This window comes from Sinohyriopsis cumingii, chromosome 19 (assembly GCF_028554795.1).
Source record: "Sinohyriopsis cumingii isolate HCF-2022 chromosome 19, ASM2855479v2, whole genome shotgun sequence".
In the NCBI taxonomy this organism is placed as follows: Eukaryota; Metazoa; Mollusca; class Bivalvia; order Unionida; family Unionidae; genus Sinohyriopsis; species Sinohyriopsis cumingii.
In genome coordinates this window covers 49,024,493-49,038,634 of record NC_142979.1, presented here as the reverse complement: position 1 = coordinate 49,038,634, position 14,142 = coordinate 49,024,493, and the positions used below count along the sequence as shown (strand labels likewise).

At 36.0% G+C, this 14,142-nt stretch overlaps 1 protein-coding gene across 1 annotated transcript in view; it reads right to left on the bottom strand.

Moving 5' to 3' along the window:
* LOC149775669 (integrator complex subunit 2-like) overlaps positions 1 to 14,142 on the bottom strand; it is a 93,056-nt gene that overhangs the window by 76,099 nt on the left and 2,815 nt on the right. The window contains exons 3-5 of the mRNA XM_089944225.1: positions 13,001 to 13,103; positions 5,595 to 5,708; positions 5,156 to 5,286 (exon numbers count right to left, since the gene is read on the bottom strand). Coding sequence (XP_089800351.1) covers positions 5,156 to 5,286; positions 5,595 to 5,708; positions 13,001 to 13,103 — 348 coding nt within the window. The remainder of the gene's footprint in view (positions 1 to 5,155; positions 5,287 to 5,594; positions 5,709 to 13,000; positions 13,104 to 14,142) is intronic.

The window sequence follows — 14,142 nt, the reverse complement described above, 5'->3', positions numbered from 1 at the left end:
GGCATTTGTGCATGCAACAACTTCTCTCTGTGCATTTCGAATAGTGCCTTAGAGCATTAACAGGATCTTGCATGGCTGCTGTTCTCAAACTGTCTGTGGAAGAGAGTGAGTGATGACTCCTTGGTTACTGATGGACAGTAAGCTATTTTTGGCTACAAAGCCTAATTGTGTCAAGAGGATGACTGAACCCTCCGATCTGAACTAAAGAGAATTCAGGTCAACATAAAGGGCATGCAGCTCAATTAGCCAGCAAGTGGAAGCTAAGGCTATCAGGAAACATGACTGTATGATAGTGACTTTAGCAAAGTGTGGGCAAGTGACCTGAATGAATTCAAACTGAGCCATGCTAAAAACCCAGGATTGGTTCCATTTGGAAACAGAGTGAGGGATGCTGGAATGTGTCAAATATCATTAGGCAGTAGCCTTAGACAGAGATTGAGGCCAACTATTTCTCATCAAAGAGGCAGAGAAAAAAGTCGGCTAATTGAGGGATTGAGGCACACAAATGGACAATTTTGTTGGTATGGTGCCAGTTCCTGAAAACACACCACTTTCCCTTGTACACCTTCTTGCTCCCAAGATTCTCTCCACATTCGAATATTCAAACTGTTCATTAAGCAAGGTTGTCCTGATAAGAGCAAAGCATGTAGAAATAAAGAACAGTCTGAGCAGAGAAGGACCACCCATAACCATAGTTACTGGAGAAGATTCAGGTTGGCCAGAATCTTCCTGGGCAGATCTAACACAAGAACAAGTAGATCAATGACCCAGAACTTGTCCCATCTGAGAGGGGCTATCAGAATCATCTTGCCATTCTGACCCCATAACTTTTGGATTATTTTTGGTATCAGCAGCATAGGAAGGGAGGCAAATGCCCACAACTCCTCCCAAATGAGTGACAGTGCATCCACTGCCCATGCTTATGGGTCTGGAACTGGAGAGGCTTAGGTGGGTAACTTGTGATTCCACCTTGTCACAAAGAGGTTGGTCATCGGACACCCCCTATGTGCGCAAATCTGAGTGAAGACTGATTGTTGGAGACTCCATTCCATGTGAAGGACTTCATCTCTCCTGGACTGAGTGTCAACCAAGTCAATGAGTCTGCTGGGAATGTGTCTGAGTTATATGTTGATATAGAGATTGTGGCACCAATGTAAAAACTGCCAAATCCAAACCTAATGTGGTCTGTTTTTGCATGACAGTTGATCTTTTCAGAAGTGAAAGGTGATATCAACCTTCATTTCTAGGATGCTGATGTTTAGATACCATTCCCCTGGCTTCCATGTGCTACTGACAGCAGTTAAGTCCGGCAACACGTGGGCACCCTAAATATGCACGATTCTGATTACGTGAACAAAAGGAAGTTGCACCAGATTCCAGTTGCTTAAAAATTCCATACAAAGATGGACAAAATTCTGGGATGAATGGAGGTCTGACTTTTCCAAGTTAATGAGAAAGTCTGGATGATCTAAAATAGTGAGGAGACTGATCCTGCTTGGTGTAGAATAGAACTTACTGTATGTTTCTGGAGGATGTCATCCAGGTACACTGCCATCATTATAGATGATGTTGATTGGAACCGTGTGAGTACATGATCCATAATCTCAGTAAAAATCCAAAGGCTGATGTTGAGGCCAAAGGGAGAACTCTGAACTAATAAACTGTGTTGTGGTAAGCAACACAAAGAAAATGTTCATGAAACAGGGTGGATAGGGATGTAAAACTATGTTGGTCAGATCAAGACTGACTGCATACTCGTCCCATCGAACAGAGAGGCGAATGAACTCGCCATCTCCATTGTGAAGTTTGAAGGCATAATGGACTGTTTGAGGCTGGGTCTCAACTTGCTGTCTGCTTTAAAAAAGAAAAAACCTAACCTTGAATACATCAGAGATTGTGGTCTTTGTGCAAGCTTCACCGCCTTTACATTTTGAAAAGCGATCACATCTCCTGATCTGAATGTGCATCCATGAAGTGGGGAGAGGAGGAGAGGGGAGGGAACTGTTGATGAACAAAGCCTGAAGCCCTTTCAAATGATGATCACCCCCACCCCACCCCACCACATTCTGAGGGAATAGGGAGAACTAGAGAATGCAAAATTCATTTTCTTACCACCTCTTCCTAGGGATCAATATTGGTGCACAAGTGATACAGAAGAGCATCTGTCCCAAGGCTGCTTAACATCCCTTCATACTGGTGGGGGATGAGTGGTTCCAAATGCCCATGTGGGTTTAGCCGTTCCTGAGCTGTCTGCCACCGAAACTTCCTCTATTCTTCCTCCTAAAGCAATGGTGACCCAAACAGGGTTGTCCCAAAAAAGGAGGGTATGACAAGCTTTGAACGATGTGGATCACATACATGTGCCATGTCAAGTGTAAATAGGCTGAAGCCGTCAAACTATTGATCATGGTATGGCATCTGTCGCCTTCAGTCATAGAAAGGCCACATCACAGATCTGTCACTATGATCCCCATAAATCACAGTCTGTTCTAATTCAACAAAGCAGTCACCATGTTAGAACAGCTGGATAGCAAGTGATGGCTGGATGGATGGCGACAGTGCAGTTTTATTATGCACAGGATCCAATGGATCTGGACAACACCATGTGTCCTGACTTACAGGCCCAGAGGCCATGCTTGGACACGTGTGGGGACTTGCAACCACTGGGCTGTCTAAAATTAGGAAACACTCCCCAAATGAGTCAGAAATGCAAGCAACGAACTAGTTGGATGGGCCATCTTATCAAAAGATCTCACATGCTGGACAGTCATTGATGGCTGTACAGTTGGTGATAGCTTGATGGTGAAGTAGTATAAGGAAGGTGTATCCAGTACATTAGTGAAGCTAAAAACTGGTGACACCTGGTGGTGCCAAGGGGAGGTAATGGGCAAGAGTCATTGCCCTTCAGTGCTAAAAAAAGGCCAATAACCCGATAATTTTAGATCCGGCCTATCTTGCATTCTAAGTGTGATGCTTATCGGGCTTGTCACAAAAATATCTCTAATTTGCCTGAGGAAACTTTCAATTGTGCTGATGAAATGTATAAATGTATTTTCAAAATGTTGACATACCTTCCATAACAAGGTGCAATCTAAATCAGATCACCACTGTCCTATGTGAAACTGAAATCTGATTTTATTCATATTGATGCATGGCCTGTCATACTAAAAAATGATTTTGTACTTCCGAACCCACTGACATGGTCGTGTTTTGAGAAAATACAATTTTCTGTAATCTTCAAAAACAGAAGAAACCCCATCCCAAACCCACCACTTTCAGCCCATTAGATGTAGTATGTATAAATGACAAACAGTCATGACTGGAGCTTAGGTACAATTATCCCTTGTGCTGTTCAAATAGGGGCAATTAAAGGCAAGGAGGTCAGATACAAACCACCGTTTCACACATTACTTAACTGGCTGAAAATAGTGAAATGTATTTGAAGGCTGCAGTGGGTGAGCCCATTGTGCTAATCTGCATAGGTAGGATCAGGAAGTGGAACAATATATTATAGGTAAATCAAAGAGATGCCAATGTGTGTAGAAGAACAAAAGTTATCAAATATCGTTGTCTTAAAGGAGAATATTTAAGCCATATATATTTTATTTTTGACAAGTTTGTGAGCAGCAGCACTGTTTCTTTGAAGTCAGATTTTACTGCACATGTAGAATGCAAAGCAGGATCATTTCAGTTGTCGAAATAACGTTCAAGTGAATTCATTTTTTAAGCCAATTTAGGAAGCAATTATCAGCAAAGCACCCCAAAAAGTAAGTCAGAACTCTTGGCTTAAGGAGTTTTCCTATGTGAAGCATGCCAGCAACAAAAATAAGGGGAGAGGGCATATTAATTCTTTGCACATACTGCAAACAACACATCAACATATGTCAACTTGGTTCTGGCCAGGATTCACTCAGAGAACCCAGCAGAGACATTTGAACACTACGACCATCCAGTCCCTTGTGAGTGTAGTGATGAACACTAATGACACTTGCATTACCATCAAACCTCTTTGAACCCTATTGAATTTATATTCAAATTATAGATATTGCAACGTGGTGTGACAATATTAAAAAAAGGGGAAATTTTGGGCACATGGAAATTGGAGTCTGGGCTTGTGGAATTTCAGTCAGGGCTTGTGAGTTTCTTTAAGTCCCCAGCCCTGAGCCTGTGTCTAAAACATCTTTTCTTTGAGTACTACACTTTGTCTAATCAAATAGTCAGAAAAAGACAAAATTTTCGTCCTTTTGTAGGGCTGGATTTGGGAGATAGCAGGCTAATATTCTTAATGTACTGCGATTGGAAAACGTATTCAAAGGAAAAAAAAATGAAAAGTGCTTGCTACTTTTAAATTGTCTGTATTTTAATTTGGTTTGTTTGTCTGAATTTCTACATTTAATTTCAAAATACTGCTGAAATGAGGGGTTGACCTGCATGCCATTTGTTTTTGTCCATCCAGCATGTACAACAGATTTAAATTTAATGCCATTTGTTTTCAAAATCAATCACTGGTATCCCCATTAACACTTTCCCAGCTCCAATAATCTTCTTCTTAGCTTTAAAAATATATTGCCTTCATTACTATGACCAGCCAGTGATTGCTGAACTAAATTGTCATCTAAAGACGAATAATGCTGGGAATCTGTCATTTTGGGTCTTCTAGTATCCTATATTAAAAATGCACATTTGTAAAACTTCCTTGATGCAAGGTTCAAACTACAACAAAATGCTTGATATGGGACTCAATGTACCAAACAAATTTAGTTTAACAATCATTCATGTCAAACCAAAGAAACCTGACGTGTTAACAGTTGCAAAAAAATAAACGCCACAACAAGTGCTACAATATTTGTACCATTTCTACAAGCACTTTCAAAGGGTGAATGGCTGAATAAAGCATTTTCATATGCATGACTTGAAATTAATTTGTGAAAGTTCTCACACATCACCGCTTTCCAAGTGCACAAATTTATCCAAATGTTTTGCACCAATCATGCCACCACACGCCCTGGGAGCATCTCTGCAAACAAGATCACACTGATCCTACATTTGCTATTAAAAAGAATGGTAAAAGTTTTAGCTGGAATTTGTAAGACTTTCATGAGTGGGACATGGTGTATAATATGCACATTAAATTTTATGGATGAAATAGACATACACATAAAGATCTAATGTTGAGGGACTCGCTGGGGTTCATTGCACACAATGTCTGAAGAAGTTCCATTCTCTTTCTCCCTCCCACACCCTCCTCATCTTGACGCTCTCCATTGGCCACCAAACTGCAACAGACTAAGGAAGAAAACAATGAATGTAAGAAACAACTGTTGCATTATTCATCAGGAGAATTTTAGTATACTAACAGTAGAACACCAAAATAGAGTCTGAAAAAAGCATTAGTAAGCAGACACTCCAATTACAGTACTTCCGACATTTGAAAAAATTAATGTTCATATAAAACTTAATGAATACTCTCGTCTGAGATGAAGAAATTCATACTTAATTATCCTTCCTTTTTTGCTTCAAAACTTGTCTTGCTGAGGTAATGCCATTATTTCATCACATATTCAATGCATATAGGAACTTTAAAAAATCTGTACCTTCTTTAAAACAGTCGGGTGAATTGGCAATCAGTTGGCACAGTAACCAGGCTCCATTCTGAACATGCAGCAAGGCCTCTGCTACATCTTTTATGGGTAACAGGGTAGGCAGTTCTAAATTTTATACAAGAAAACATAAAAACATTATTCCAATGCAAATCTCTTCTGATGGCAGAAATTTACAATTGCAAAAAATATCAAAAAATGGGATATCACTAATATCAGTGCTCACTTATAAGTTTTCTTTTAATGGACTTAATATTTTCAATACATAGTAAGTTTGAGCAAGCTAAACAATGATGGATTGCATAAATTTCACATTAAGTGAATATATATGTAAGATTATTCAATTAGCTTTGGAAGTACCATTTAAAATAAACACCAATAAAGCATTATATGTACCATATATAATCTCTTATAAGTTGAGTCCAACAGCAAATAACATATACCATTTTTTCTGCCACTGCATAATGTGCCAACCATTTGTTCTACTGATTACTCCTAACAAACTGCAAATACCCAGATCCGCGGGCATATTATGCAAATACAAATCTGGGTTTTGTGCATTTTATAGTCGGGCCTGTTTTATAAGTATGTATGGTATATTATTGATAAAATACGGTAAAATATTTTTGTTCAATAAACTTCTAAATAATCCAGTGGATTTTGTTTAGATGTCTGAGGTACAGCACTGTTATGGCCTTTTTCAGAAAAAATGGCATGACATCATACACTATGCATCTGGTTATCAATCACAGCAATGGTGACCCCAATGAAACACCAGAGTGTAATCAACATTTATATTGCTAACCTATCTGAAGCCTTTAGCAATCTCTAATAGTGATTGTAAATATTAATTATCATGCAGAAAAGAAGCAGACTAAAGAAACCCTGACAATGAAATGTTTCTTTTTTGCAGTTGGTCCCACTTTGTTGAGCATGAGGACTGTTATGTATATTTGATTTAATTTATATTTAATGTAATTTTTTTGGTAAGTTTTAAAATCTTTTATTTTTAATTTCATTACATGTCATTGAAATGTAATTTTGTTTACTAGGAATTTTAAATTTTCCAGAAAATTCAGTTTGACTTGAATCTTTTCATAAATACCTAATAATAGAAACACTCTTTCTATTTTTGACTTAGTTCCTGACCTTAATTCAGAATTCACTGAGACAAGTAAACAACTTTCTATTTTCATTTTATTCTTGGAGCAAAATGATTGGTTTTTATCAAGGTCATACTGGGAGTATGTGACTTTAGATTGTAAACAGCCCTATTTTGCAATTCTGGGTTTTCCAAAATTGCACAGTAGTTAGATTTGATAGTAATGTTTGGGATATTTCTCAATTGGGCTTTACACTGGAAAGTGTTTGTTTGTGACCAGTTTGGAGTTACATTTTAATTCTTATTCAAATTATTTGGATTCTAAAAGATTAATTTTCTTTCCTGGAAATACTTGAGTGCTCATACAGAATTCGTGGACAAAGAAATTTCTGTAAATTTTATTAGGAAATTCAAGCATCGAAATATTGTTTGTGAATCAACAAAGAACTGTAGACATAACAGTAATATAAAGGTTACAGTATATGTCATTGCCTTCCATTTTGGATTTTTCATCAGGACTCGAACTTTAATTCATTAGAATATTTCATTACTAGGACTTCTAAAATTTGATTCATGGATTATTTCTGGATTTGATTCAAGGCATGTTGTTTTCACTCTTTCTTTTGTTACTGTTTATTAGAGCCTAAACATGTAACAAGACCCCTACTTAACTTCAAAAGATTTTGCAGACCCCACATGCTAACAGTTGTACATGTACTTTCATGCTGTTAATTTAGAAAATACACACCCCATGGAATACCGCCCCTGCCCTGGTCTGCAGCCCACAGGTTGGGAACCACTGCTCTATACCATGGGAGAATGCACATGGTCATGAAACCAAAATCTTAATCCATGTTAGTAAAGCAAAAAAATATAGGTCACAATAACCTTCTTTGGTTTTAAGAGTTGCATCCAATTATCAAAATTAATAACTGCAATAAAAACAGTGCCCAATAACTGAACTTTAAACAAATAATTTCAGCAAAGTCACTAACACAAGAAAAGTAAGTCACTGACATCTTTGTGGAACTTATCAAAAAGCATCCACTCACAAAGTTTCATGATTTTAGGAAGAGCATTATGGATACTGCATGCCAAAATGCTCATGTGGTCTTGTGCTAAACATAAAATCTTAATCAAAAGCAGAAATAAAGGTCACAGGGAGCTTCTTTTATAATAAGGATGTGGTAGAAATAGTCAACAGCGTCTGAGAAATAAAATAAAATACAATATTTATCCCTAGTCAGTGAAGCATAAAATATAGGTTATAATGACCAACTATGAAAATGAAGGTGTAGCGCTCATCAAAATGCATCCCCTTTCATGATTTTATAAAGGATAGCCTATAAACAGTATGCAAAATAAATCAAAGTGGCCATAAACTAAAAAAGGTAACATAAACAGTCAAATGTAGTCATCATAACCTTTATGTTATGAATCTGGTACTAGGGGAGATGTAGATTCACCTAGTTTAATGATCAGCATGACCAGTAAAAACACAACAACGAACCAAAGTTTGTGAAACGGGTCACAGTGACCAAATTTTTAAAATAATGGTACAGTAATACTCAAAAACATGGATCCTCCAATCAAGTTCCATGAATTTAAGTACAACAGTGTTATACACAATGTAAAATACCTTTCTGCTAAACACAACTTTTGTTGTAAGTGTTACTAACAGAGATTCATAGAATCAAGATTTATTATTCTTGCATGAACAGAGAATAAACACAAAATCTAAACAAAGTCAGTGAAGTGTGAAATAAAGGTTAGAGTAACTGAGTTTTGTGATGAAGTTGTAATACTCATCAAAATGCATTCCCTCACCAGCTTGCGTGAACCTAGGCCTAACATATACTTTGTGCCCAAAATCTATTTGGTCATGAGCTACATGCAACAACTTAATCTAAGCCAGTAAAAGGTGAAATGTAAAGCAAAGTGACAATCTTTTGTTATGATGATGTGGTACAAATAGATGTGCATATAATCATCTGGTTTGATGATTCAAGTGCAAATAGAGCTCGAAAAACAAATTTAAAGCACAAAATGTATGAGAGTTGTTGTTGTTTAGGGTTTAACGCCATTTTTCAGCACATGATAGGCTATACATGGTGGCCAATACTAATAGTGGAGGAAGAACCCAGGAAAAAACTGTAAAGAACCACCGACCCACGAGAAGCTACCGGCAAGCTTTCTCACATACCCACATTGGCTGAATCAGAGACTCGAATCTGTGCAGACAGAGGAGAGATGGCAGTGATCTGTAACTGAAAGCGCTTTAGACCACTCAGCCACTCGGGGCCCCCATGTGACCGTGAAGTACTCGTTGTATTCGATGCTGTGTCAAGGTCCCTATGACAGTGTAGTACTCATCAAAAAGAATCCCTAACCAAGTTTCATGATTCCAGATGTAACAGTATTTATACAAAAATGCATGTGCTAAAGGTATACACTTAATAAAGAAAATATAATTTACATGCATAACATTAGCCCTCTCCCAATGCAGTGTATGTGTGTGATTTGGATTTCTAACATAGCTTTAAAAAATTTTTAAGTCATATCACTAGTGTGGCCATTTATAGTGATGTCTAGCACTGGGGCATCATCCCGCATTCATATAGCATCATGTCCCACCCAGTCACTTTATCCTGACAGCAGGCCTACCAGTCCCAACACTGACCACTTAATACAGAGTGCCAAGCAAGGGAGCTGCTAGTACCATTTTTATAAGTCTTTCATATGACTCAGCCAGGGTTGGAACCCATGACCTCCTGCATCGAAGGCAAATGCTCAAACCACTTAGGCCACCGAAGTGGTACCAATGCGGTGGGTAAAACATATGCCACTCCAAATTTTTTATTGGGTCCTAGGTCGAAAGAATTATTGGGATTCAATGAGGCTGTACACATGTTTACTTTTAATCAGATAATCAGATCATATATTGCCGAATTTCATGTTAAATTTTTTCGTACCCTTTAATTTTTCATACACAGTCATAAATGGCATAATTATTTGGCTGTACTGAAAAATGTTGTACATTGAAATTGGTTCTATAATTGAACATCTTTACTTTTTGTACAAATGAAGTTTAAAATCTAAAAATCAAGAATTAATGTATCTATCTACTGTGATAAAGAAAAATGCCCATAAATCTCTACCAATTTTTTTCTTCCCTAAATCACTTTTATTATCTGCTGTTTTATTAATATTTATTTTAAGATTTTTCTCTTAAATACCAGTCATGAATATGTGCATAGAAATGGTATAAAATGTATACTGAACTAAAATTACTATAATAACTTTGGCAATTTGTATATCTAAATCATCTTTCCAATCATATTAAAATAATACATACCGGGACCTTCACAGAGATCTAAATTTGGTGAAGTGTTGACAAATACTTACAGTACTTGATTTCTTTCTGCTTGCTAAATTTAGTCACAAATCATAATGAAACAGTAGCCTTTATTTAAAAGAATTAGTACCTGGTAATGTATTCCAACCAATGAGATCAAAATACAGTGGAACCCCGCTATAACATGATAATTGGGATCCAAATAATTGGATCGTGTTAATAGCGGGGTCACATTAATGCCGGGTTTTACAGTATTTTTTAAAACTCAATGGCACATACACGTGTCTTCATGTCTAATGTATATGTTGAATAGGGTATAAGCACAGTTTGCTATTGTGCCGTCATGGTATGCAGTTTATCCACAATGCATGTAATTTCATTGAAAAATTGCACACAGATTTACAATATTCAATAATTTTGTCCCAGATCACTGTGTCTGAATTCAACATCTAATATAAAGCATCAACAGAGTATTAACACCATTTACTTGCCGTCTAATATCGTACCATCAGGGCTTGCAATTAATCCATAATACATGTAATTCCATTACAAAAATTGCATACATATTTAAACTATTCAATTATTTGGTCAAAGATCATTATGTGTCTGAATTCAATGGGAAAAATTAACAAAATTAACAGCAAAAATAGGTTAAGAAAGTCGAAGCATGTATATGGTTCATTACATTCCAGTGTCTATGAACGGTGTACAAATTTCATACTGCTAAAATTTTCTCAATGTGTTTCTGTGTATATTTATCCATTGTAAATTTCCAATAATTAATGCTTGTACGCCTATTTATTTGAATGACTATGGAAAGAATAATTAACAATCAACACCTGCTTTCAGCATGCATATAACTTGTACTTCTGATTTTGGGAATATCAAAAGAAATGTGTGAAAACTACTATACTAATTATTGTGCAAAGAACAACTGTTTGTGAACTTGCTTTTCCATAACAGTAAAATATTTTATAAAAAAATAGGAAATTAATAACGAGTTCATAAGCAAACACCATACACATTCAAAACCTGAGAAGCAAGTGCAATAGGCCTGTAATGGTCACGAGTCACTTCTATAAATTTTTTAAGCTGAACGCATGTACAATTTTTTACCCTTTCAATTTCCAGCTAATAAAGTGGCCATTATTTACTGGTCAACTGATTGCATCTCATAATACCACCAAGCCCAACAAACATGTTGGCGGCTTTCGTATTTTGATGTTTATTAAATTGTGAGAATCTTTTATCAACCACCACATAGTCTGCTGCTTGGTTGTGTATGCAGTTGAAGAAGAAACACATGTTGGCTATTGTCTGAGCAACGATTGTATACAGAATTAATTGAAAACAATCTCAAAGATGACTTACTGGCTTTACTCATGGATTAGTAATAAGTAACATTTCCAATGTTTATTTTGGCATAACACTTCAAGAACCTAGTGAAATTTTTAAATTTCAGAAGGTAAGCCACGATCGTATTATATTCAAATTGATACATGAACTCTTCCCCCAAAATGATAATAAATGTTTTACACACTATTTCTCGTACTTAAAAAATAATTCCAGGTACGAGAAAAATACACGTACATGTATTTAAAATTTCAAGAACCATGCCACGATCATATTATATTTGAATTCATACGAGATCTCTTCCCCAAAATGATAATAAATTTTGTATACACTATTTCACGTAAAAAATATTTATTCATGTGCGAATGAATATACAAAATTTTGTGAGCCATGCAAGAAAAATATGCAAGCACTTGATTTACATTTCACCAATTAGAAACAGATATAAATGCATACATAAGTGTAGGTCAGGAGATGGTCAATGCATTTCAACTGGAAAATTAAGCTGAAGTCACCTAAAAGAGACTTTATTTTAATACAAATCGAAACTCTCTAAAGAAATTTCCAGACATGTCTTAAGAATGATATTAAATGAAATGAGGGAAAAGTTCTGGCAGGCAGGATTTACTAGTGTTTGAATAGGATATTTCGAAATAAAAATTATGGGGGCAAAAATGAAAATTGGGGCAGCCAGGTGGCCATAATTAATACAGCTGAATCATCCCTGCTATATGTCATTATTTGCAATGCCTGTGTATCTATGTTGCAATGTGAATGCCAAAACTGCCACTGGTGTTCAAAATTCTCAGATGGCAATTCATTTCAACAAAAAAAACTGGTTTGGCAACTGAAAATTTTGGCGCTTGTGCTGGTGTGTGCCATAATCACCTTAAATTTTCAAACTTCAACTGGTACAACATATGGTAAAAGTTGTGTAAATGGTGTAATGAATAAAATTTCTTGACAAAGGGACATCATATATAATTCAGCTATAAATCACAACTTTATTACATAAAAAACCCTGAAAACTTGCAGAAAACGAGAAAATTGTCAAAAAAGGTACTGGTAAACAATGTGTCCTGACTATAGTCAACTACTGTAGAAATTAGAAATTCCAGTGTGCCCCTTTTCTGGTACACTACATGAATGCATGTCAGAGTAAAATGTGTCTACTTGGAAAATTCAAGCAACAATGATTACAAGTGCATAATGCTCAACCAACTTCAAAAAGAACATTGATTCACATCTACCATCATGTAAAGTGCCAAATGATCAAGGTCTATGCTTTTTACAACAAAATCCCAAGTATAGCATAGTGCATAAACTCTGATCTACTGGAACATTATGCAACATACAATATGAGTCTACATTTGTTACAGCTGGATATGTGTTGTGCATTAACAAATACAGTATAAACGATCTCATTTCCATATTTATTTTGTGTTCTTCCATCAAAACTAAATATCTCACAACATCCTATACCTTATGGGTCTCTACTAATAAGAAAAGGTATAATGGTAATAATATGTATAAACTGAGCATTCTTCATATGTCTATGATATGCATAAACGGATAAGAATTTTATATCACCTGCTTGTGCAATGCATAACACATCTGACACCTCTTCCAGATAGACCTCACTTTCAAACAGCTCTGACTGCTTCTGGTAGAACTCATGCTTGCTTTCCTTCACCTGTAAATTCAGAATAAATTTATATGATGTCCAGCTATAATATTACAAGAGCTTCATGAGGATGCCGTCAAGCCATATTTGACCGGCCATTTAATAGAAGAAATCATCCATGTCCAATCCTCCTGCTAGATAGAATTAAAGGAGTACCCAGCTATTTCCTCTGCACCATATCTACCCCACTGCATTCTAATTCCTTCCATTTCAATATTTTTTTCAGATAAATAAGCAAATAATTGAAGCGGATATATTTGTTCACTTCCAAACATTCGGTATGCATTTAAAAGCAATCTGATGTTATACTATACTATGATGTTTTCTCAAAAATGGGGCAAGTGGTTTTGGCAAGGAAGTGATTTAAACTTTTACAACAGTTTGGGGCAGCAAGATGTATACACTACATCTTCCAAACTTTGCCTCAAGCTGGGGTCAAAACATGTACATAGGCTAACTATTTATGTATCCACTGTCAGTGATCTATACCCTTTTCTGTACAGACCAGATGCACAAAATGTATAATAGGATCCATCCTGGACTAAAATTTCTATGCAAAGTTAGCACAGAGAAGTCATAATTCAGAAGGTTTAAAACATTTACATTAAACCCATTTACTACTGCTTTAAGCCAAATAATATAATATCAAAAGAAATACGTAAGGAAATTAATGAAAATACTTTTAAAATGTCTTTATCTGCTTCAGCAAACAGGTATTAAATGTGGTCTTTCTATTTTCACAGGATCATGAAATATGAAATTAACATGTTTACTTTACAAGGTATCAGTCCACAGCTGAAGAATTCACACAACTGACATAAAATAAACAGAGCGTAATTCAGAAAACAAATTGTTCTCATCATTGAACAAGGGTAAGATGCACATCATACAACTTTAAAGCATTAACACAAATAACTTAACACTGATGCCAGAGATAATGCAGACACTGTTGCTCCTGGAAAAGTATCACCTACATTTTTCACAAAATCCATTGCAACTTGTACAACTATCTGTTGAACTGACTAAATAAAAGTACAATATTGTTAAA